Genomic DNA, 26612 nt, shown 5'->3' on the forward strand with positions numbered 1-26612 from the left:
AATAAAGCTTAATTTTTGTTTCTCTCCCCTAATATTTACATTCCATTAAGAATGTCAGCTGTGTTATTCAACACATCAAGGTAGTGTTTCCAGCTGAGCATATGTGTTTCAGGTACTTGTTAACAGATTACCTTCAGTTCTGGGATCCCTATTATCCTGGAATTTACTCTCTACATAGAGAAATAAAATACAGAAATAGATTTTCTTTTTTATTTTTATTTATTTATTTTTTTAAATATGAAATTTATTGTCATATTGGTTTCCATACAGCACCCAGTGCTCATCCCAACAGGTGCCCCCCTCAATCCCCATCACCCACTTTCCCCTCCCTCCCACCCCCATCAACCCTCAGTTTATTCTCAGTCTTTAAGAGTCTCTTAAGGTTTGCCACCCTTCCTCTCTGTAACTTTTCCCCCCCTTCCCCTCCCCCATGGTCTTCTGTTAAGTTTCTCAGGATCCACATTAAGAGTGAAAACATATGGTATGTGTCTTTCTCTGTATGACTTATTTCACTTAGCATAACACTCTCCAGTTCCATCCACGTTGCTACAAAAGGCCATATTTCATTCTTTCTCATTGCCATGTAGTATTCCATTGCTAATACGCCAGAACCCACTGAAGCAGCACCACAAGCCTGGCAGTGTGTTATTTATTTATTTATTTATTTATTTATTTATTTATTTATATAATTTATTGTCAACTTGGTTTCCATAAAACACCCAGTGCTCATCCCAACCGGTGCCCCCCTCAGTGCCCATCACCCAGCTTCCCCTCTCCCCTGCCCCCCATCACCCCTCAGATTGTTCTCATTATTTAAGAGTATCTTATGGTTTATCTTCTTCCCTCTCTGTAACTTTATTTTCCCCCTTTCCCTCCCCCATGGTCTTCTGTTAAGTTTCTCAGGGTTCACATATGAGTGAAAACATATGGTGTCTGTCCTTCTCTGCCTGACTTATTTCACTCAGCATAATACCCTCCAGTTCCATCCACGTTGCTGCCAATGGCAACATTTCATTCTTTCTTGTTGCCAAGTAGTATTCCATTGTATGTATAAACCACATCTGTATCCTTTCGTCAGTTGATGGACAGTTAGGCTCGTTCCATAATTCGACACATCTCCAAAGGTAAGGGAATTAAAAACAAAAATGAACTTTTGGGACCTCATCAAGATAAAAAGCTTCTGCACCACCGTAATCTTGAACTATAATACGTGTAATGACTCTTGATCTGGGATTAAGATATCCATCTCTCATTCTCCCTTATTTCTTTGTTTTAAATATGTTTTTTAGTATTTATTTACATTTGGGAGCCAGAGAGACAGAGTGCAAGCAGGGGAGGGGCAAAAAGAGAGGGAGGCACAGAATCTGAAGCAGGATCCAGGCTCTGAGCTGTCAGCATAGAGCCTGACGTGGGGCTTGAACCCATAAAGTGCGGGATCATCAACTAGGATACAGTCTGACGCCTAACCGACTGAACCACTCAGGCACCCCTTTATTTCTTTGTTTTAAAAAATAATAGGAGAAAAGTCCTAGTAAACTTCCTAGATTAGATTCCTGGCTCTACCATTTTCTAGCAATGTGACCTTAGATTACTTAGCCTCTCTGGGCTTCAGCTTTATCTTCAGTAAAATAGGGATGATAATAATAAAACCCACTTTAGACGAGTATTATAAGGATTACACGAGTAAGCTTTTTTATTTTAATAAAGAATAAAAATTAAGCTCATTAGCCTGGTTTTTAAGGGTTTTTTTCTATTTAATTTAAAGACACTTCATGAAATATATATTAAAAATATGTATTCCTCTTAACCTGGACGAAGCCTAATTTTCTGAGTGTTCCTTATTGGCTCCTACTTTAACACCTTTCCAGAAGTGATTGTCTTTAACCAGAACACCTCCACCTACTTCCCCCTGATTAGGATCTAATAATTTTTGGTATAACCTAGCCCAGCACAACGATCGTACCTATAAATTCTCAATGTATAGAAATGTCCCACTCGATGCACACTTTGTTGCCTTTTCTCACAGGCTTAATCTGAGGCTGTGGATTTTGGCCAGTGATCTTTAGACTATCTGGTCAAAAGGCCACAACCCAAAAGAGACTGGGCTTTGAATTTGCCTGCCAAGAAAGGAACTTAGAACAGAGAATAGCTTCGCTTTATATGTATGATGGTCACCCTCCCTGCCTTCCTTTTCTACTGAAAGCATTTCTGTGGTTCATAGTTGATTTATTTAATTTTTTTTAATCCTTTTATCTAGAATCTTCATCTCATATGTGGTTTTTTTTTTTAACATTTCATGGAGATATGATTGGCATACAGAAAGCTGCACATGTTTATTTTATCCTCCTTGTTGATTTGGGGTTTTCTCCACACCTCTGAGGTGATCACCACAAGCAGTGCCGTAAACATATCCATCACCTCTGAAAGTTTTCTCCTGCCCTCTTTTTATACCATTATTTTTTGTGATAAGAACACTTAATAGAATATCTACACTTGTGTCGAAATTTTAAGAGATACCTGCACTCCCATTTCAGCTTGTGTTTTGTTCCCCATCTAAGACATGACTTTCAGAAAGCACTGTAAGAATATGTACCCCCCTCAGCAGAAAAGAAACAAAAGATAAGTGATGCTATCAGATGCTCTCTTACCAGGGCCTCGTTCCTCAACCTCTTCTCAGCTGGATCCCTCCAGATCCAGCTCAGATTCTTGATTCTTTCTCTTTTACTCCTCTGCCTCTGAGAGCCTGTGGCAAGTTGTGCCCGGCTGCATCCTTGCAGACATGTGTACTGAAGTCACTTGTGCGCTTGACTTGTCCCCCTAAGAAATAGCCTCTTGAGAGCAGTTTGCCTTGTTTACCTGTTTTCTGTAAGTCTTTTGCCAGTAAGAGTTTCTTACTAAAGATTTCAGTTTATACTTAATCTCTAATTACTGTTAGTATTTTTCAGTGTTTATTTTTGAGAGGAGAGGGGCAGAAGGGGAGAGAGAGAGAGAGAATGAGAGAGAGAATCTTAAGCAGACTCTGTGCTCAGCACAGAGCCCCACACGGGGCTCTGTCTTACAACCCTGGGATCATGACCTAAGATGAAGTCAAAAGTCGGACCCTTAACTGACCGAGCCATCCAGGAGCCCCTTATGGATATTTTATGTTCATTTTGTAAAGTCTGGTTCTACATTAAAGTTTTAGAAAATGTTTCTTTCTTCAGAAAGCTGCTGACTTATAAGAAGTAGCTACATGTATAGAATCCTTAGCAACTAACAATGATACTAGAACTGTGATGGGGAACTTGAGATCAGATCGATCTGGGTTTATACCACTGTGAGGTTGCTTCTAGATATGTGACCTCCCCAAGTTCCAGTTTATGTAAGTGTGAAATGGAGAAGGAAAAATTTTTAAATAGTTTAGTGAAGGTCAAAGGAGACCTTGACTGTGAATTCAAGTGCCAGACTCACCAGGAACATCCAATAAAGATTAGGCATTATTATTATTACTGTGAACAAATGTGAATATAAATAAATGCATATTCATAATTATTCATCACCATTCTGGTTTATAGTAGTGCACCACAAAGAAAGCTTCTCTGGGGTACCTGGGTGGGTCAGTCATTTGAGCATCCGACTTCAGCGCAGGTCATGATCTCACAGTTCATGGGTTTAAGGCCCACACTGGGGCTTTGCACAGACTGCACGGAACCTGCTTCAGATTCTGTGTCTCCCTCTCTCCCTGCCCCTTCCTTCCCCACTCACACTTTCTCTCTCAAAAATAAAAACTTAAAAAATATATTTAAAAAAGGAAAAAGCTTCTCTGATCTTCATCTGTTACCTATTTTGTATTCTTTAGATTTAATCTGATAGTATTTCAAACTATTCTCACTTATAGTATTATATTTTTTTATAGTAAGTCCTTCATTAGCAGAGAATATATCTCTTCTCCTGCCACAATCATTGTATTAAAGGCTGTATAAATATTTTTATAAATGGTTATATCCCAGGATTGATTTATAACAAGTAGACAATATATCTCTTTTTTACAGTATTCTGAGAATTTTCTGCACATTATAGAGTAAAATATGAATTTCATTTAGTTAATAAATACAGTACTTGTTTTGGGAGGTATAGTGAAGTAGTTTGTGTATGCATTTGTTTTCTTTTGTTTTTTAATTATCTGTACAATGATTCCCTCTCTCCCTTTTGTGCTATCATCCCATGGATGGTCTAAGTGTCTTGGGTTTATAAGTTATGTTGGATGCTTTTAATTTTCAGGATTATAGAAATTGCTATATAATATCAAGGTAAAAGTGATTTTAAAATAGTAAAGTTGGGGCACCTGGGTACCTCAGTAAATTAAGCATCCAATTCCTGATTTCGGCTCAGGTCACGATCTCCTGATTGTGAGACCAAGCCCTGCAACAGGCTCCATGCTGGGTGTGGAGCCTGCCTAAGATTCTCTCTCTCTCTCTGTCCCTCTGCCCCTCCCCCTGTTTACACCCTCTCCCTCCCTCTCTCTCTCTCTAACTAAAATAAAATAAAGTAAAAATAGTAAACCCATAGAGATGAATAGTGTGGTAAATATACTTGCATGGAAGGATTTGGAATTTCTTACCTTGAATCTTTAAAAGGAAAAATAAAGTGTGAGTTTTAGAATGGTGTATTTCCCAAATGACACTGTAAAACAGCTTTGCAAGTATGTCCCCATTTGATGTGTAAAAGAGAAAAATCCCAGGATTGCCATCAGAGCCTTTGTTTCTTATGCAGTACCATAGCTTAAATCTTTATATGGTATTTTGGACAACTCTCACTTTCATCATCATAGTGTCTAAGAAGATACACCAGCATCATCCAAGCATTATACTTTGTTATCATTTTGTCATATGTAATGATGATGTCATACCATTCTTCCATAAATTTTGGTAGCATTCACTTTCCTTGGTTGAAGTTTATATGCTGCTTCCAAAGCACTCTCTTTCAAACATAAATTTTGTATAAAAAATAGTCTACTTATTAATGTGAAAAATATATTTGTAGGCCCGGGGAATGGAATGCAGAATAACTCTTAGAGCAGTATTCTGTGTGGTGAATGCTTGGTAAATAGTCTTGACTAAATTGACAGTTGATGTGACCAAGTTGTAAAATGCTATATTCAGGACCAGCCAATTTGTTTCTGTTTTGTTTTGACATATATTGCATCCACTGATATATTACATCTATATGAAGCATATGAATCAGAATAAAGAAGATTTTTTTTTTTTTTTTTTTACTATTTGTGACATTAAGAAGACAGGCTTTTGTGAATAATGGAACTATGATCTTTTGCAGTGGTTTATTTCAGAAGCAATTTGACATAAAACAGGTCTACACATTATTTCTTTCCTTTTTCTTTGCTGCCCACTCTCTACGTGATTCATCCTTAGAGGAGCATATTTTTTTTTTTTAATGACACTGTAAATTCTCTATCTCAGCCAATAATTAACTTTGGATTTTCGCAATAATGGTTATTATTTTATGACACATGAAAATATTTTGTTACACTCAAAATATTAGTATTTTATTAACATGTCTCCCATGTAACTTCTAGATGTCTATATTTTCTGGACTAGCATGAAGTAATTAATGATAACCTCTTTGACACAAAAACCTTAAGATACCTCCTTGGGAATTTCCTTCTTTAATTACTAACTTGAGAAATCACTTTATTCTCAGAGTCTTCACATGAACTTGGGATTCTCCTTTAAGCATTTTTTTCCATCAATTAATGTCTTTCTTTCATATGAATACTTAAAAAGGTTCTGGGTCCCTAATATTGCTTTATCTTAATGGTAGTCCTAATTAGAAGAATTTAGCTTTGTAACTTAAATCAACTCTTACTGTTTCCATCTTTGAAAACCACCCAATGTATTTCCTGTCAAAATGTTATCTTTTGTAAGCACTTTTTCGGGTTGAGAGCCCCATTGCAGGGCACTGGTAGCTACTGTGAAAATTTAAGAGGTGTCTCATCACAGTTAAGGATGGCTTTGTTCTCAAGTGTCAGCAATTACTTGGCTTGGCTTTGACTTCTTAGAACTGGCCATTGAAATACAGAAAAGCCTTCTCATGACTTGTACTTTTATTTATCAGTCTATCTATCATAGAACATTCCTAACAGATCCCACTTCTTCATCCCTTGTCTTTTTTTTTTTTTTTTTTCCAACCCGTTGTCCATTGTGATTGGTTAATGCACACGGTCTGGCTTGTGCTCATGAGACCTGAGAAGGCATATGCTGAAGCCTGTGGGAAAGTCTCTTCTCTCTGCCTGCATAATGCACCTGAATTTTATCTGGGTGTGGTGAAGAGTGTGAGCCCTCCCTTTAACTTTTCCTTCTTGTGACCTAATGGAATATTCCAATCATACTCAAATTGCAGATGGTGAGATAACTCACACCTTTCTATCCCTTGCCTGACTTTAACAAAGCAAATATTTTACTGTATCTGATCTAAAATTTTTATAAAAGTTTTGCTAATAGAATGTCACAAATACAATTTACAACCGCTGTCCAAATCTGCCTAGTCCCACTCTCCTTTGTCTCGTCCTCGGTACCTGGACATAAACAAAATCGTTAATTTGATGTTTATTTTTGTAATGTATTTTCTATATTTTCTGCATATGTATACATTTGTACATAATGGACATAATTGATTTGAATGCTGCCTGATTAGTGTCATACGCATTGATTGTGCAAAATAGTTTTTCTTACAACATTATGCATTATAGAACTTCTGGTTAAAGTTCATACATTTTTACTGCTGGAAAGTATTCCATTATAGAATATAAAGGGCATCCCATTATAAAGATATAGAACAACTTATTTGTATATTCACTCATTGGTGGTTACGGTTTTTCTAGTATTGTTACTAAGGATATTAAAGTGGTATGTAAGTAATGGTTTTTCTTTTTAATTTTTTAAAAATGTTTATTTACTTTTGAGAGAAAAAGGGAGAGAGACAGAGACAGAGACTTGAGCAGGGGAGGGGCGGAGAGAGACATAGAGTCTGAAGCAGGCTCCAGGCTCTGAGCTGTCAGCACAGAGCCAGACAGATGCATGGTTCCAACATACAGACTGCAAAATTGTGACCTGAGCTTAACCAGCTGAGTCAACGAGGCACCCCAGTAGTGTTTTTTATTTTTAATGTTTATTTATTTTTGAGAGAGAGAGTGTGTGTGCAAGAGCAGAGGAGGGGCAGAGAGAGAGAAGGAGACAGAGAATCTTAAGCTGGCTCAGCACTGACAGCAGAGCCTGATGCCCGATGTGGGGCTTGAATTTAGGAACCATGAGATCATGACCTGAGCTAAAGCAAGGCATTTAACTGACTGAGCCACTCAGACGTCCCTCTAAGTAATGTTATAATCACTATTTCCATGATTACAAATACTCATTGGCCTTTAGGTTTTCTCATTAACTAAACTTATTTACATAACTTACATTTCTCTACTGGGTTATTAGTCTCTTATATATTGATTTATATTAGATTTTGTTTATTATATTTGAATACTTGTATTTTATAAGATATAAACTTTGAAAATATTTCTGTTCTTTTGGTTGTTTTTAACATTGTTCATGTAGTAAATCTTGTAACTTTTAGTAGAATTTATCAGCATTTTACTTTAGGCTTTGTGTTTTTGAGTCTTGTTAGAGAATTTCACTTACATTGCAAAGTCATAAAATGATACCATGTTCTTCTAAAATTGCTCAAGTTTTGCTGTTTGTGTTTAACATATGTTTTCCACCCCAGTATATTTTACCCTATTTTTTTCTAGAAGTGTTAAAGACTTTCACATTTAAAATTTTAATTAGTAAAAATTTACTTTTGTCTGTCATACAAAGTAAGGATTAACTATTCTGCTTTTTCCATATTGATAGCAAATTATCAAAAACCATTCATTCTTTGCCCTTACTGATTTATCATGTCAAATCCCCAGAAGTATATTTCTGGGCATTTGTTCTTTCACTTAGTCTATGTGACATTATCACAGACCATGTAGCAGTATTGCATTTCTGAGTTGCTGTAACTTTATAATAGTCTAAAAACAGGAGGAGGATCCTCCCAAAAGTGTGAAGCTCATTGCTCTTTCTTCTTTTCTTCCTCCATATTCACCTTCTATTTTTTGTAGCGAATATTCTTGGCAAAGCAAAAAATAAGTAAGACTGTATCAAACTAAAAAGCTTCTGCATACCAAAGGAAACCATCAACAAGATGAAAAAGCAACTTACGGAATGGAAGAAAATATTTTCCAATTACATAACCAGTGAAGTATATTCAAAATATACAAGGAACTCATACAGCTTAATAACAAAAATAAAATAACCAAATTAAAAAATGATCAAAGGAGGGGCACCTGGGTGGCTCAGTTGGTTAAGTGTTCAACTCTTGATTTTGGCTCAGGTCATGATCTCACGGTTCATGGGTACAAGCCCTACTTTGGGCTCTGTGTTGAGCCTTTGGGCTCTGTGTACAGAGCCTGCTTGGGATTCTCTATCCCCACTTCTCTCTCTGCCCCTCCCTCCACTTGTGTGTTCTCTCTCTCTTTCTCAAAATAAACTTAAAGTTTTTTTTCAAAAAAAAAATGAGCAAAGGACCCGATTAAACTGTTCTGCGGAGAAGACATACCAATGGCCAACAAGCCTATGAAAAGATGCTCAACATCACTAATTATCAGGAAAATGCAAATCACAACCACAAAGAGATGTCATCTCACACCTGTTAGAATTATCAAAAAGACAAGAATTAACAAGTGTTGGTGAGGATGTGGAGAAAAGGACCCCTTGCATGCTGTTGGTGGGAATGTAAATTGGTGCAGCCACTGTGGAAAACAGTATGGAGGTTCCTCAAGAAATTAAAAATAGAACTACCATTTGAACCTGAAATCCCAACTCTGAGTATATGTCCAAAGTAAACTAAATCATTAGATCAAGGAGATATCTGTATTCCCATGTTCTTTGCAGCATTGTTCGTCATAGCCCTGAAAGTAAACTTCCAATAGGAGAAGAATGTATAAAGAAGATGTAATGTTTTCTAAAATGTAAAAGTACATATTCTCCTTGTATTTATATTAATAATGAAATCTTCAGCCTTAAAAAAAAGATGAAATCTTGTCATTTGCTCCCTATGGATAAAACAAGGGCACATTATGCTAAGTGAAATAAACCAGGCAAAGACAAATACAGTGTGGTATTAATTCCATGTGGAATTAAAACAAACAAACAAGGAACAAAGAAAAGTCAGACTTATAGAAAAAGAGAGTAGAATGGTGGTTGCCAGTGGGCTGAGGGAGTGGGGGAAATTCAAAGAGACAAGTAAAAGGATTCAGTTTTTTAGTTACAGGATGAATAAGGTCAGAAGATCTCATGTAAAATGTCGGCTGAGAGTTGATAACACTGCATTGTATAATTGAAATTGGTTGTGAAACTAGAACTTCAGTATTCCCAAGGAAAAGAAAGAAAGAAAGAAAGAAAGAAAGAAAGAAAGAAAGAAAGAAGAAAGGGAAAAAAAGGTAAATATGTGAAATGACAGATGTGTTAATTAACTTGGTAGAAATCCTTTCACAGTGTGTATGTAGATTAAATCATCATGTTGTATACTTTAATTGTATTACAGTTTTACTTATCAATTATACCTCAATAAAAGTGAAGCAGCATACTTTATTTTTTTTTAAGTTTATTTATTTTGAGAGAGAGAGAAAGAGAGAGAAGAAACACATGCGTGTGAGCAGGAGAGGGCTGAGAGGAAAAGAGAGAATTCCAAGCAGGCTCTGCACTGTCAGCACAGAGTCCAATATGAGGCTTAAACTCATGAGCTGTAAACTCATGACCTGAGTCAAATTCAAGAGTCAGACACTTTACCAACCGAGCCACACAAGCTCCCTGAATTGCATTGACTATTAACTTTAATTTTTTTTTTTTTATTTACCAGCTGCAATCACTTTATTGACCACCAGTGTGATTCTCTTAGGATAAAGTGTTGTAAACCATATCACATTCTTTACCTAAGATCATGTATCATTGCCCCTAAGAATTTAGTCAAGGAAGTATACAAAGCTGTGTTAAATAATTTCAAAAATGGAGGAAATGCATTGGAGGATTCCATCAGAAGGGAAGGCCTTTTTATTCCATTTTTCAGTATAGGAATTTCATGTATTAATAAATTATATTTTATTGCTGCCTCATTAAAACCTGAAAATAGTGGTGCTTGGTTCAGTTGTTTCAAAAATGTATTTGCAGCAGCACAACCTTCCCATGATTTATAACAAATTTGTTCATGGGGCCAGTCGTGAAGTGTAGATCTTAGCTTATTCACTTTGCAAAGACAGACCTCTCTTCTCACCTTCAAACAAAAAGTGAAAAGTTCTGGGGTGCCTGGTTGGTTAAGCGTTCAATTTCAGCTCAGGTCATGACCTCACAGTTTGTGGGTTTGAGCCCCACACCACATGCTCTCTGCTGTCAGCACAGAACCTGCTTCGGATCTTCTGTCTCCCTCTCTCTCTGCCCCTCCCCTGGTCTCTCTCTCCTTCTCAGAAATAAATTTAAAAAAAAAATTTTAAATCTGAAAACTTCTCATTTTTTTATAACATACTATATCCCAGACCCAATGATGTATGAAATGTGATAATTATTACACTATAATAATATAATAAATATATTAATACATAATATACTATAATAATCAGAACAATCACAATTAATACAAATAAATTATTACACAAGATAATAATAAATATTTTTATCTTGAGGCACCTGGCTGGCTCAGTTGGTTAAGGATCTGGCTTAGACTCAGGTCATGATCTCCCAATGCAGGAGTTCACTCTCTGCTGTCAGCTCAGAGCCTGCTTTGGATCCTGTCTCCCTGTCACTCTGCCCCACCCCCGCTCGAGCACACTTGCGCTTTCTCTCTCTCTTTCTCTCAAGAAGAAATAAAACATTAAAAAATACTAAAAAAAATAAATATTATCTTGTTAACACTGCAAGGAAGAAACTAAAACAAACCTTAGATTCTTTTCACTTTTAGAAATCAATGGGTCGTTTCTTCTACAAAGATATTTTGTACAAAGAGATATCTCTTCTACAAAGAGATATTTTCTTCTACAAAGGAATTTTCATTGGGGATTTACAGATATTTGTCCACATAGGTGAGCTGGGGACAGTAACTGTGCCCCCACTGTGAATGCTGCTCTAGGGACCCTTGCCCTGTGATTCCTCAGAGTCTAGTACTGTGTTCACTACCTGTGTTAGTTTCAAAGGCCTTTTTTAGTCTGTTTCACAAAGATAGCAGTTTTTCCCTGCACTTCCCCACTTCCCAAGGCATATTAAAGAAGATTTTCACTAACCCCTTTAAATCGTGCCAACAGGGAATTTTCTTTCGGTGTTTGTTTTGTTTCCTTCCGTTTGCCTTGTTTTCCTGGAGCTTATTACCATATCTGTATTTCTCCCCACCCCCCACCCCCAGAAAATTCACTTTAGAAAAAAACAAGGAAAATCTTGTAAGTTTCACACATTCTGATATTTTCCTAATCAGTCCTCTCATGAAAATAAAGACATAAGTAAACAGTAACACACCTTACAGGTAGAGACCTACCTTTTAATGTCTTTGAATCACGCATTCTTTTCCTTCCTTGGAAGGAACTCATCCTTCCATTGGGTAGCACATTTTGGAGCACCTTGGGCAGCATCACTGACATGCCGGCCTGCTTTGGTTGAAGCTCTTCCCTTATGTTTCCTTGAAAAATGTCTACTTGTTTCCTTTTGAACCTAAATGGATCAGATGTAATGACTAGAGGCTTTTGCTAGCACAGGATGGAGTAAGATTTAGCCGTCCTTCTATAATCTCCATGTCACCTTACCCTCACCCCCTGGGATGGAACCTATGCTTTAAATAAAAATAGTTTTCTTGGGGTGCCTGCGTGCCTCAGTTGGTTAAGTGTCCCGACTCTGGGTCGGACGGACATGATCTCAGTGTGTGAGTTTGATCCCCATGTTAATCCTCTGTGCTGACAGCTCGGAGACAGGTTGGAATCTTCTCTCTCCCTGTCTCTCTGCCCCTACCCTACTCTCTCTCTTTCTCTCCAACTAAATAAGCTTAAATAATTTTTTTTAATAGTAGTTTTGGTACGCCAAACAAATTTCTTAGCCCAAGTAGCTTTGACCCTGGCTACAGTTTCCAATTAGATTGCTGCCTCTGAGCCCTTTTCATGCAGAAATATTGAAACCAGTACTGATACTCAGAATTGGAGGGAAGGGTAGATGGTTGCGTAGGAGGACACTGGGCTCACCTCGTCCTGCTGATAGCTTAGATTCCACCCACATTGGCCTAGAAAACCGCCGGAAGACTAGCAGAATGGACTCTCTGGAGCCAAGCGTAAACGAGAGGCCCATGGAAGAGGGCAGGAAGGGCAGAGAGGCGGTGCCCGCTACACAGACTGGTGGCTGGGAGCCTGGGCGGTGGAGGGGCAGCCCACCCAGCAAGGCAGAGCCCCTGAGTCTGGCTTGCAAAAGTGGAGGGGCCGGACTGCGTGAGTTCTGAGGCCAATGGGACTTAACATCTGGAATGTTATAGGTCAACAGCTCTGCTCCGAGAGCAGGAGGGTGAGAGGACACCAGGAGAGAGAGATGTTGAGCCCTGGAAGACAGAGCTCAGCTGGGCAGGGGACAAAGGCACTGGGAAGCGCCATCTCCCTCTCCCATCCCCCAGCTGAAACCCCAAAGGGAACCAGTTCACTGAACTTGCTTGTACCACTCAAACACCCAATGCTTCCTCTGACCCGTCTGCCTCCCTCCCTTCCTCCCTCCCAGTGCTGCAGAGCCCCTCCCACAGGGGACCACTGAGGGCAAAGTGAGCTAAGTCTGCCCCTCCCACCCCCATGCACCTTGAGGATCCACCCCCACTAATATGTCAGATCCCATAGAAGCAGCACCACAAGCCTGGCTATGCAAGCAGCCCAGACAGGGGCCACACCACTCCACACTGAGTCCTGCCCCTGGGAGGGGGGGAAGATAAGGTACACACCAGTCTGACTGTGGCCCCGCCCACCAACACAAATTTCTCTGGACAGCACAGGGGAAGTGCCCTGCAGTTTGGAGCTACCCCAGGGACTAGCCAAAATGATGAAATGGAAGAATTCTCCTCAAAAGAAACTCCAGGAAGTAGCAACAGCTAAATAATTGATCAAAACAGATTTAAGCAATATAATGGAACAAGAATTTAGAATAATAGTCATAAAATTAATCGCTGGGCTTGAAAAAAGCATAGAGGACAGCAGAGAATCTATTGCTACAGAGACCAAGGGACTATAAAATAGTCATGAGGAATTAAAAAATGCTATAAATGAGGTGCAAAATAAAATGGAGGTAGCCATAGCACAGATTGAAGAGGCAGAGGAGAGAATAGGTGAATTAGAAGATAAAATTATGGAAAAAGAGGAAGCTGAGAAAAAGAGAGATAAAAAAATCCAGGAGTTTGAGGGGGAGAATTAGAGAACTAAGTAATGCAATCAAACGGAACAATATCCGTATCATAGGAATCCAGAAGAGGAAGAGAGAGAGAAAGGGGCTGAAGGTGTACTTGAACAAATCATAGCTAAGAACTTCCCTGATCTGGGGAAGGAAAAAGGCATTGAAATCCAAGAGGCACAGAGAACTCACTTCAGACGTAACTTGAATCAATCTTCTGCATGACATATCATAGGGAAATTAGCAAAATACAAGGATAAAGAGAGAATTCTGAAAGCAGCTAGGGATAAACGGGCCCTAACATACACAGGTAGACACATAAGGGTAGGAGCAGACCTATCTACTGAAACTTGGCAGGCCAGAAGGGAATGGCAGGAAATCTTCAAAGTGATGAACAGAAAAAATATGCAGCCAAGAATCCTTTATCCAGCAAGTCTGTCATTCAGAATAGAAGGAGAGATAAAGGTTTTCCTAAAACACAGTAACTGAAGGAATTCATCACCACTCAACCAGCCCTACAAGAGATCCTAAGGGGGACTCTGTGAGTGAAATGTTGCAAGGACCACAAAGTACCAGAGACATCACTGCAAGCATGAAACCAACAGACATCACAATGACTCTAAACCCATATCTTGCAATAATAACAATGAATGTAAATGGAATAAATGCTCCAACCAAAAGACATAGGGTATCAGAATGGATTAAAAAAAATGACACCCATCTATTTGCTGTCTACAAGAGACTCATTTTAAACCTGAGGATACCTTCAGATTGAAAGTGAGGGGATGGAGAACTATCTATCATGCTACTGGAAGTTAAAAGAAAGCTGGAGTAGCCATACTTATATCAGACAAACTAGACTTTAAATTAAAGGCTGTAACAAGAGATGAAGAAGGGCATTATATAATAATTACAGGGTCTATCCATCGGGAAGAGCTAACAATTATAAATGTCTATGCGCCGAATACAGGACTCCCAAATATATAAAACAATTAATCACAAACATAAGCAACTTTATTGATAAGAATGTGGTAATTGCAGAGGACTTTTATACCCCACTTACAACAATGGATGGATCATCTAGACACAGGATCAATAAAGAAACAAGGGCCCTGAATGATACATTGGATCAGATGGACTTGACAGATATATTTAGAACTCTGCATCCCAAAGAAACAGAATATTCTTTCTTCTTTAGTGCACATGAGACATTCTCCAATTTAGATCACATACTGAATCATAAAACAGCCCTTCATAAGTGTGAAAGAAGTGGGATCATACCATGCACACTTTCATACCACAATGCTATGAAACATGAAATCAACCACAGGGAAAAGTCTGGAAAACCTCCAAAAGCTTGGAGGTTAAAGAACACCCTACTAAAGAATGAATGGGTCAACCAGGCAATTAGAGAAGAAATTTTAAAATTTATGGAAATAAATGAAAATGCAGTACAATAATCCAAATGCTTTGGGACGCAGCGAAGGCAGTCCTGAGAGGAAAATACATTGCAATCCAGGCCTATCTCAAGAAACAAGAAAAATCCCAAATACAAAATCTAACAGCACACCTAAAAGAAATAGAAGCAGAACAGCTAAGACACCCCAGACCCAGCAGAAGAAGAGAAATAATAAAGATCAGAGCAGAAATAAACAATGTAGAATCTAAAAAAGCAGTAGAGCAGATCAATGAAACCAAAAGTTGGTTTTTTGAAAAAATAAACAAAATTGATAAACCTCTAGCCAGTCTTCTCAAAAAGAAAAGGGAGAGGACCCAAAGAGATAAAATCATGAATTAAAATGGAATTATTACAACCAATCCCTCAGAAATACAAGCAATTATCAGGGAATACTGTGAAAAATTATATGCCAACAAGCTGGACAACCTGGAAGAAATGGACAAATTCCTAAGCCCTCACACACTTCCAAAGCTCAAACAGGAAAAAATAGAAAACTTGAACAGACCCATAACCAGTGAAGACATTGAATGAGTTATCAAAAATCTCCCAACAAATAAGAGTCCAGAACAAGACGGCTGCCTTGGGGAATTCTACCAGACATTTAAAGAAGAGATAATACCTATCCTTCTCAAGCTGTTCCAAAAAAAAGAAAGGGAAGGAAAACTTCCAGACTCATTCTATGAAGCCAGCATTACTTTGATTGCCAAACCAGAGAGCCAGCCAAAAAACAGAACTACAGGCCAATATATCTGATGAACATGGATGCAGAAATTCTCAACAAGATACTAGCAAATTGAATTCAACAGCATATAAAAAGAATTATTCACCCTGATCAAGTGGGATTCATTCCGGGGTTGCGGGGCTGGTTCAACATTTGCAAATCAATCAATGTGATACATCACATTAATAAAAGAAAAGATAAGAACCATAGGATCCTGTCAATCAATGCAGAAAAGGCCTTTGACAAAATTCAGCATCCTTTCTTAATGAAAACCCTTGAGAAAGTCGGGATAGAAGGAACATACTTAAACATCATAAAAGCCATTTATGAAAAGCCCACAGCTAATAACATCCTTAATGGGGAAAAACTGACAGTTTTCCCCCTGAGATCAGGAACACGACAGGGATGTCCACTCTCACCACTGTTGTTTAACATAGTGTTGGAGGTTCTAGCATCAGCAATCAGACAACAAAAGTTAATCAAAGGCATCAATATTGGCAGATGACATATTATACATGGAAACCCTGACAGACTCCACCAAAAGTCTGCTACAACTGATACATGAATTCAGCAAAGTTGCCGGATACAAAATTAATGTACAGAAATCAATTGCATTCTTATACACTAACAGTGAAGCAACAGAAAGAAAAAGAAACTGATCCCATTCACAATTGTACCAAGAAGCATAAAATACCTAGGAATAAACCTAACCAAAGATGTACAAGATCTGTATGCTGAAAACTATGGAAAGCTTATGAAGGAAATTGAAGAAGATACGAAGAAATGGAAAAACATTATGTGCTCATGGATTGGAAGAATAAATATTGTTTAAATGTCAATACTGCCCAGAGCAACCTACACATTCAATGCAATCACAATCAAAATGGCACCAGCATTCTTCTCAAAGCTAGAACAAGCAATCATAAAATTTGTATGGAACCACAAAAGACCCCGAATAGCCAAAGTAATATTGAAGAGGAAGACCAAAGCAGGAGGCATAACAATCCTAGACTTTAGCCTCTACGACAAAGCTGTCGTCATGAAGACAGCATGGTATTGGCACAAAAACAGACACATAGACCAATGGAATAGAATAGAGACTCCAGAATTGGACCCACAAAAGTGTGGCCAACTAATCTTTGACAAGGCAAGAAAGAATATCCAATGGAACAAAAGGCAGTCTGTTTAACAAATGGTGCTGGAAGAACTGGACAGCAACATGCAGAAGGATGAAACTAGAGCACCTTCTTACACCATTCACAAAAATAAACTCAACATGGATAAAGGACCTGAATGTGAGACAGGAAACCATCAAAACCCTAGAGGAGAAAGCAGGAAAAACCTCTGACCTCAGCTGCAGCAGTTTCTTACTGAACACATCTCTGAAGGCAAGGGAATTAAAAGCAAAAATGAACTATTGGGACCTCATGAAGATAAAAAGCTTCTGCACTGCAAAGGAAACAATAAACAAAACTAAAAGGCAACCGATGGAATGGGAAAAGATATTTGCAAATGACATATTGGACAAAGGACTAGTATCCAAAATCTATAAAGAACTCACCAAACTCCACACTGGAAAAACAAATAATCCAGTGAAGAAATGGGAAGAAGACATGAGTAGACATTTCTCTAAAGAAGACATCCAGGGGGCACCTGGGTGGCTCAGTCAGTTAAGCGTCCGACTTCGTCTCAGGTCATGATCTCGCGGTCCGTGAGTTCGAGTCCCGCGTCGGGCTCTGTGCTGACAGCTCAGAGCCTGGTGCCTGTTTCGGATTCTGTGTCTCCCTCTCTCTCTGACCCTCCCCCGTTCATGCTCTGTCTCTCTCTATCTCAAAAATAAATAAACGTAAAAAAAAATTTTTTTTAAATAAAGAAGTCATCCAGATGGCCAACAGGCACATGAAAATATGCTCAACGTCACTCCTCATCAGGGAAATACAAATCAAAACCACACTGAGATATCACCTCACGCCAGTCAGAGTGGCTAAAATGAACCAATCAGGAGACTATAGATGCTGGAGAGGATGTGGAGAAACGGGAACCCTATTGCACTGTTGGTGGGAATGCAAACTGGTGCAGCCACTCTGGAAAACAGTGTGGAGGTTCCTCAAAAAATTAAAAATAGACCTACCCTATGACCCAGCAATAGCACTGCTAGGAATTTACCCAAGGGATACAGGAGTGCTGATGCATAGGGCCACTTGTACCCCAATGTTGATAGCAGCACTTTCAACAATAGCTAAATTATGGAAAAAACCTAAATGTCCATCAACTGATGAATGGATAAAGAAATTGTGGCTTATATACACAATGGAATACTACGTGGCAATGAGAAAGAATGAACTATGGCCTTTTGTAGCAACGTGGATGGAAGTGGAGAGTGTTATGCTATGTGAAATAAGTCATACAGAGAAATATAGATACCTTATGTTTTCACTCTTATGTGGATCCTGAGAAACTTAACAGAAGACCATGGGGGGAGGGGAAGGGGGGAAAAAGTTACAGAGATGGAAGGAGGCAAACCATAAGAGACTGTTAAAAACTGAGAATAAACTGAGGGTTCATGGGGGGGAGGAGGGAGGGGAAAGTGGGTGATGGGCATTGAGTAGGGCACCCGTTGGAATGAGCACTGGGTGTTGTATGGAAACCAATTTGACAGTAAATTTCATATTAAAAAAAAAGAATTGATGATGATTACATTAGCATTCAAAATAGGAGGCAGAAGTGAACAGTAGTTGGTGCAAAGCTGTCCAACAAGTAGAAACACAAAACGGTAGACATGTCTTCAAGGTGAAGATTTGTTTACTGCTTGAACAGTTCAAATTTTATACACAGTTTAGTAGTTAGAAAAAAATGGCTAGCATACTAATTTATGGTTTTATATCCTGAAAAAAGGCATTTTAATCTATTAATTATAGGGCTGTTTCTATTAGGCTAGATTTTACTAATGTATTTTTAATGATAAAACTACAATTCTTGGGGTGCCTGAGTGCCTCAATTGGTTAAGCGTACAACTCTTGATTTTGGCTCAGGTCATGATCTCACAGTTTGTGGGATCAAACCCTCCATCAGGCTCTGCACTGACAACATGGACCCTGCTTGAGATTCTCTCTCTCCCTATCTGCCTCTCCCCTGCTTCTGTGCTCTCTCTCTCTCTCTCTTTCTTTGTGTCTCTTTCTCTCAAAATGAATAAACTTAAAAAAATTACATTTCTTGAGGCGCCTGGGTGACTCAGTCGGTTAAGCGTCCAATTTTGGCTCAGGTCAGGAACTCACAGTTCATGGGTTCAAGCCCTGCGCTGGGCTCTGTGCTGACAGCTCAGAGCCTGGAGCCTGCTTTGGGTTCTGTGCCTCCCTCTCTCTCTGCCCCTTCTGCCCTCACTCTCTGTCTCTGTCTCTCAAATATCAATAAACATTAAAAAAATTATATTTCTTTCAAAAGTATATTGTGATAATTATTAAGCTTTCCTAAACTTCTAGATGGTATTTCATCTGTTTTTTGTTAATTTTAATTTAACTCAATTTATTTTTTTATTTTTAATTCTGCTGTGATCCAAGGTTCTGTGGTTGTGTTTGACCCATACAAAATAAAATGAGATTAACCCATTTTTGGTTGGAGTTTTGGAGTGTAAACTGAGATCTTCATTCTCATTATCATCCTGGAATCAGAAAGTTGTCAAAAAGAAGATGTCTGCTGCTGGTCTCGGTATTCTGTGAGGCAAATTAATCCTCAAAACTGCTTATATTCAGAATAGAGCTGACTCTTCATCTTGGGAAGATCATATCTCCCAAAAATATGTGCTTTCCTTTTATAAGAATGGATATTCTTCATCAATTTACATCCCTTGGCTTCCCCTTTCAAACTATTCAGGGATATTTGTCAAATCATGTGGAAACTGATAATGATAATCTCAGGATGAGGAGTCATTCATCCAGGCTTTTAGACCATGAAAAGTTTCAAGATTAAAATAATAGGAATACAGGCATGAAAGTAGACTGGAAGCAATATAAATTTTATCAAATCATTCCTGTGTTTCTCTTAGAAAAGCAGTTCCTTACCATTTAGTGTATAGATTTGTAGCCGAGAAGGTAATGGGTTGTGTCCATCACTCTCCATATGTCTGCTAGCCAGGTCAATAAATTCCCTTGCACAACGAAGGTAACTGGTTCAAAATTCACCTGCCTTGAAATACTCTATTTCAATGCTGAACTCTTATTTAAACTCTGAATATCTGATGTGGCAACATGAGTTCTTAATTTTGAGATCAATATTAACTACAGTCAAATATACTTTAAAGCTAAAAAAGCTTCCATACATACATTATTTAATTTGATAATCTTAAAAATATGTTATTTTGGGTTCTAAAATGCTAGTACGTGCAATTCTTTTATTGCATTATTCAGTGAAGCATGTATATATTACTCACATCCTCCTTCCACAAAACCTTAAAGTCCTTTTCAGCATGGATATTAATGCCTGTGTTTGTTTGTTTGTTTGTTTTTTTAATTGAGCACTTAGGTGATTTGATCATACTTTGATTCTGAAAAGTCACATTTTCATTTTACTGAAGTGAGGGATTAGTGATTATATCGCTTTCCTTTCTGCAACTGAGATTCTTACTGGATAAAAACATGAGCGTTGTGCATACTTCATGAAGATTTTAGGCAAAAGCATCCAGTTAGGAGTTCAGCAGTAATTAAGGGACACATAATGCTGTTATTTACCCATGAATTTATACATGGATCATGGATATAGTGCATCTTGCACGAATCTAAATACAGTGAGAGAAACCTGGTAATTAAGCTTGAATTTTAAAATAAGGATCGCATCTTGTGTAATTGCTGGTTTTCTGAATAATCATAGAATGTGCAATCATAGCTCGTGTTGGTATACTATAAATGAGGTATGCTAGATTTTATAGTCAGATTTCACCATTGTCTTTTTGGTAGCACTTAAGTTGCAATTGGTTTCAATTTGAAGTTTGTAAACTTTTTTGCTACTTTCTTCTTTCTCTTAAATCTTGAGAAAAAAATCTTTCCAATTGCCCTATGGAAGATCATGCTCTATATTTTTTCAATAATTCTATAAGCCTTTTACTACTAAAATTCATGACTTAAATCCCCTAAAGGTATTTCCATATCATTTACATGAAATCCAAACCATCATTTTACCTTCCATTTGGACAAAGTAACTAACACATTATCCAAAATTTGAATATTGCTATTATATTTATAATAGTCCTGTTATAAATAGGATTGTTTTACACATATGATCTATCACATAATTAAATTCAGTTTTTAAAATGTATTTTTACTGAAGGCTTTTCTGGGTTTCTTGTTGCAATTTCAACAGCATAGTGATATGCTGATATGCTGAAAAATTACTTTTTTCTTTAAGGCAGTCATAGATCCTATAGATGATGGCCGCTAAAATGAGACTGAACCCCTGCCACCCCATTTTAATTCTTTGTATCCAGACACATGATTCACTTAAGAAATCTGGACCAAAAGTCCAATAGCTCCCTGAAGCTTAGCCTAAGAGCTGAGTATTAATTAAGTTTGTTTGGCCATAAACAAATCTCCTTTGATCCTCAGATGCTAATGTTCTAAACATGAGTAAGGGGTTATCACTTTCCCTCAGGAACTTTCATTGCAGCCAGTTGGATACTGATTAGAATTTGAATGGAGCTTTCCTTAGCAAAGCACACTAGCACACATGGATTCCATTGATGGTTTTTGGGGCTTGTGGGTATGGGTGTGTGTTTGATTCCTAGAGAAACGTGATAGCTTAAGACAGAGACATCTTTTTCTTCCATTACCAGACCATGACCCGGTGCATGTGACACATTTTACAAAGGTGTGTGGTTGATCAGAAAGAGACTAGATAATGGGGCCTGCTTAGTGTAAAACCTATCATGCTTTTTGAAAAACCTCTTCGACATTCACTTTTTATCCTGTGGGCTTTTGTCTGCCCCTTGTTGTTGGAAAAATAAGCAAATCCTCAGGACAGAGTTATTAAAACAGATTGTGGATGTTGATTAGTTCTGCAAAAGCCAAAAATGTAAATGCACATTTGTCAAGAATTCAGGTTTGCTGCTTTCCCCCTGTAACAAACCCAGATCATATTCTGTTGTTTCACAGTAGCTGCTTCCAAGCATAGAGTTCAGATGTTTTCCTTGTAGAATGGGAACTGATACTCTGGATAATTGAAACGCGATTTCATGATTTCCTTCGAATGTTTACCAGATAATTTTGAAACCTTTTTCCATTTTGGTTTTAGCCTAGTATGAGACTCTTTCAGAAATACATGGTGGGGGTTGGGAATGAAGACATTCTTTAGCTTGTAGTTGGCCAAAAAGTTCTGTTGCTGAAAAAGATCACAAATGATGGCTAGAATGGTTTGGTAAGTTGTTTTTTGTTTTGCTTTTTTTTTTTTTTTCCACTGTGCAAAGCCAGACAGTCTCTGCCAGACAGAAGAACGGAATCTATACTGTCAGAATGGAAAACATGAATAAAAGTGGTAGCCTTTATGAAGCTGGTGAGTTCTGGCAGTGAACTTAGAGGCTGGCACTTGTACTTTGCTGTGAGGGGGAACATAGGGAGACTCAACTATGGCAGCATGGTCTGCTGCTAGATTGCCCAGAGAATATTTGACACTGAGATTAATGACAAGGCTAAAGTGTTAAGTTCCAGATTGTTTATTTGTTTTTTTTTTTATTTTATTTAATTTTTTTTCAACATTTATTTATTTTTGGGACAGAGAGAGACAGAGCATGAACGGGGGAGGGGCAGAGAGAGAGGGAGACACAGAATCGGAAACAAGCTCCAGGCTCTGAGCCATCAGCCCAGAGCCTGACGCGGGGCTCGAACTCACGGACCGCGAGATCGTGACCTGGCTGAAGTCGGACGCTTAACCGACTGCGCCACCCAGGCGCCCCCAGATTGTTTATTTGAAGTGTTCTGGCAACTTCTGTTGGTGAAGATTCTGATGTGTATTTGTTTCTGCCGTGCTCTTCGGATTTAATAATAGAAATGGGGGTAAACACTAATGTGCTTCAAAGAGTATTAAATCCTGTCCATGTATTAGCTCATTTAATTTTTACATTGATCATCTGATGCATGTGTGGTTTGTTTTTTTGTTTGTTTGTTTGTTTGTTTTTTGTGGGGTTTTTTTGTTGTTTTCTAGGGTTTTTTGTTTGTTTTGTTTTGTTTTTGTTTTTGTTTTTTTAATACCTCCCTCTCAGAGATAAGAAAAGAGAAGCAAATTAGTATCTTCACTGGGCCACATAGTTTAGAGAGTCTGGCCGTGGATGCCTTACTTCTACAACCCATCTCCCGTGTGTCTTAATGTGCAGAATGAAACAGTAGTGTTCCATGGGAAAAATCGACATTCCCTTCCTTAGGCCTTTGTTTTAGTGGCCTTTCATATAAAAGATTTTGGGCACGGGACACCTGGGTGGCTCAGTCTGTTAAATATCCTACTCTTGATTTCTGCTCAGGTCATGATCTCTGGGTTCCTGAGTTTGAGCCCCACATTGGGCTCCGCACTGACAGTGCACAGCCTGGTTGGGATTCTCTCTCCCTCTCTCTCTCTGCCCCTCCCCTGCTTGCAATGTCTCTGTTTCCCTCTCAAAATAAATAAATAAACTTAAAAAACGATTTTGGGGGAAAGGAGGGGAAAACAAAAGTGCATAAATTCCATCAGAGGTATTAATATAGATAGCCTAATTTTTGACCATTTCTTTGCTTTTCTATTTCAGCGTTATAAGTTTATGAATCTCTGATTGTTTTTTAAATTAGTAATTTTTACATTCAAATTTTATAATTATAATTCATTATTAACAGAAATGTTTCCTGTAATCCACATGTATATAATAAAAGTGTGGTCAGGGATTCTGGGTGTTTTATTCCCCAGAATTAGAAGGGCTCCTGGCACATAATTGGTGTTCAGTGAGTATTTCATGAATGAGTGAGTATTCATCATAAGCAGACAAGTGATAAAGTTAACTGCCTTGAGCTTATTCCAAAGTATGATTTTGCATTTCCTCTACTATTAAATATTCAAAGTTATTTTGTAGATAAAGAAAATCAAGACTTGAACGGGAAGAAGCTAGATAATGAGAACATTGTGCCCTTTCTCTTTACCAGTACTGACAAAGCACGGGGCTCTGTAGGTAGTTAGTGACAGAATGAGTGAATGATTGGGCAGACTGAATGACATAGCTCATGTCCTTTTGTGGATACCTAGTTTGAACAAGGTACAAGCATAGCAACTTCAGTGTTTGAAGAACCTGCTACTGGAGGTTTAAGGCAGAGACTGAGGACTCCATATTTGGGGAGCAGTGAGCTAGCATCTCTGGATTGGGTGCAACCTTATGGACCATCAACTCTGTATTTAGACCTCACAGGCCATGGGCTCTGTATTCACTACCCTCTGGTACTTAGAGATTTTACAATAGCACTGCCAAACTTAGCCTCTGCTCTAAGTTCATCTGTCGCTCAGATTTAGTGTAGTCTTTTGTTAACAGGCTCTAGGGGATGTTTCTCTGAGGTTGGTTCAGTCCATTAGCCCCTCACGCAGCCAGTCTTGGTTTCCTAAGAAAAGGCATCCTTTCAAATATTTGAGGATTGCTCTCTGGTTTCCAGATGCTACTCAACACCACCACACTGCTTGTGGGGTATTTATATTGGTTTCTGGCACTTGACCGAATGCCCCTTCTCTTCCTGATCGCTGTCTCTAGAGCTGGTCCTTATTTTTGTACATTAATGACTCATTGGGCAGCAATACTAAAACAGCATCGATTAATGTGTGCAGAACAAAACCGGTTATGTGTTAGTCTCAGGAAAACTTCCAGTGACTTGCTATATAGCAAGCTTTTGTTAGAAAGACCAGGTAGTCAGTGAAAAGTTCCTGGACATTTTATTGATTGATCTCTATACCACCATTCTTATGTTTTCAGCCACATGATGCAGCCCCCTGCATGTGCATTTGCTCCTTGCACACACTTCATATGTGAACTTCTCCTCTCTCTCATCTGTGTGCGCATCTCCATTGCTACAGCCAGTTCCTTCATCCTGACTCATGCTTCCCCCTCCCCCCTTCATAATCTCCTGTACCTGTTCGGTTTGGTGTGTTTGGAAAAGTCTAAAGTCAATACGCTATTTTTAAAAGTTCTCTAATTTTTTTAACAGAAGCTCCATAACCTACTCCCACCTCCCCACATGATGAAACAGGGAAACAGTGCTGCAGGCAGACAACAGGATACCAGGAAATGCCCGAGAAGGTCAGCCCCACCCTGACATGACGCTCGCAGGGAATTGGACAACACATACCAGCATTTCTAAGAAACATGCAAGTCCAGTATATCATTTGTTATACTAAATGTATACAGAAATGGTAATTAACAATTAGATATTTGGATATTCAAGTTATTAAATAATGATCTTGAAAACAGGTAACAATCACAACACTAGTTATCACCATATAAGTTGTCATATGTCATTTTCACAACATAGAAGTTATGTTTTATGTTTAAATTCCATAGAGGAAAATATCTATAATAATACCATGAAATTAAGCATTGTTTGCTCTGTGGAGCTCCAAAGGTATTTTAAGGAATACTTATACTGTTTATTTAATTGTAGGATTTAACTTTCAAGGTGCCAGGATTAATGGGTTCATGTTAGCATACCTATGCTTTTTATGAACAAAACTAGTTTACATTTCCATAACTTCCCTTTATAATATTGACTACAGACAACCAGTCATTTGGACCATTAAAAAAACAAAAATTACATACAATATATGATTATTTAGAACCAATATTGAATTATGCTCATTTTTCCCCCTTAAAAGTTGATTTGTGTTGTTTAGAACTCATTCATAATTCAGGGATAGTCGGCCACACCATATGTGACCATAAGAAGGATCATTACCTTTAACAGCTGTGAATCCTTAATGAAGTGAAAACATGTACAGTCAAGGTCAACAATGTTCATTTGTTGCAAATTTTTATTTTCCCACGATCAAAGGGTAACAATAAAGATTTCGTTGGTATCAGTACTTTTCTATCTATGAAAGAATACGGGCTTATTACTTATTAAGCTGTGATGCTTCTGGAGTAATAATTTTATTTCAGTGTTCCTATCTATACAGGACTCCAGTTATCCTTTGTGTTAAATATGAATACTAAATTTTTCCACACTAGATAAAATCTGAAAGATGCCATGGTCAGTTAACTATTGAATTTGAAGAGAAAATTTATTATATGTAAAACCAAAAGTAAAAGATGTCTGGATAATGTCAAATATTGGGAATATTTTGACCTGTTTTCAAACAGGTCTATTCAGGTCTAATTCAGACCTATATTCAGGTCTAATATTTTTCTATTTTTCTTTAATCAGTTACATCCTTTGGTTGTGTGTTTGGAAATACCCTATTTGAAATGAATTCCTCTGAGTAGTATCAATTTTGTAGTTGAGAGCCTGTTAATTCACCTGTACAGCAAATTCAATAATGTAATTAGTAAACATTTTTTTCAGATATGGAGTTGTAATAATCACACTGGTTTTTAACAGTTAGGACTCACACCACGAATTGTCTTCATTTTAATATGTCCTACTTGTAAAACAAGAAGGAATGCTAGTTGGGATTTAGCTATACCTATCTTCTCAAATTCCACTTTTCAGATAAATAAAATACAAGTTATTGAGGTCTATGTAAATATAAAAACACACCCAGTGGAAAGTAAAGGTAAGTTTTTGACTAAATCAGGAGAAAGAGATTAGAAAACCTGTCTATATTTATATTGATAGGCAATACTCATGGAGAGATATTTAGAATTACTTTTTATTTTACTTTCCTTTTTAATAAATAATGTGATTTCACCATAAAACTAAATGGCACAACCAAGATCAAATCACATGGTGAAGATAAGACTGGAAATGAAGATTTCTTAAAT

At 37.9% G+C, this 26612-nt stretch overlaps 1 protein-coding gene across 3 annotated transcripts in view; it reads left to right on the forward strand.

The window, feature by feature from the left end:
- Positions 1 to 26612, forward strand: part of PRR16 (proline rich 16) — a 308323-nt gene that overhangs the window by 112906 nt on the left and 168805 nt on the right. Inside the window, exon 2 of one of the 3 annotated variants that reach the window (XM_043586092.1) lies at positions 24844 to 24935. The exons of 1 other annotated variant lie outside the window; for it this stretch is intronic. In XM_043586092.1, coding sequence (XP_043442027.1) covers positions 24924 to 24935 — 12 coding nt within the window. In that variant the 5' untranslated portion in view covers positions 24844 to 24923. Of the gene's footprint in view, positions 1 to 24843; positions 25004 to 26612 lie in introns of those variants that run through there. One more of the 3 variants, XM_043586083.1, reaches the window with a different exon arrangement.

This window comes from Prionailurus bengalensis, chromosome A1 (assembly GCF_016509475.1).
Source record: "Prionailurus bengalensis isolate Pbe53 chromosome A1, Fcat_Pben_1.1_paternal_pri, whole genome shotgun sequence".
In the NCBI taxonomy this organism is placed as follows: domain Eukaryota; kingdom Metazoa; phylum Chordata; class Mammalia; order Carnivora; family Felidae; genus Prionailurus; species Prionailurus bengalensis.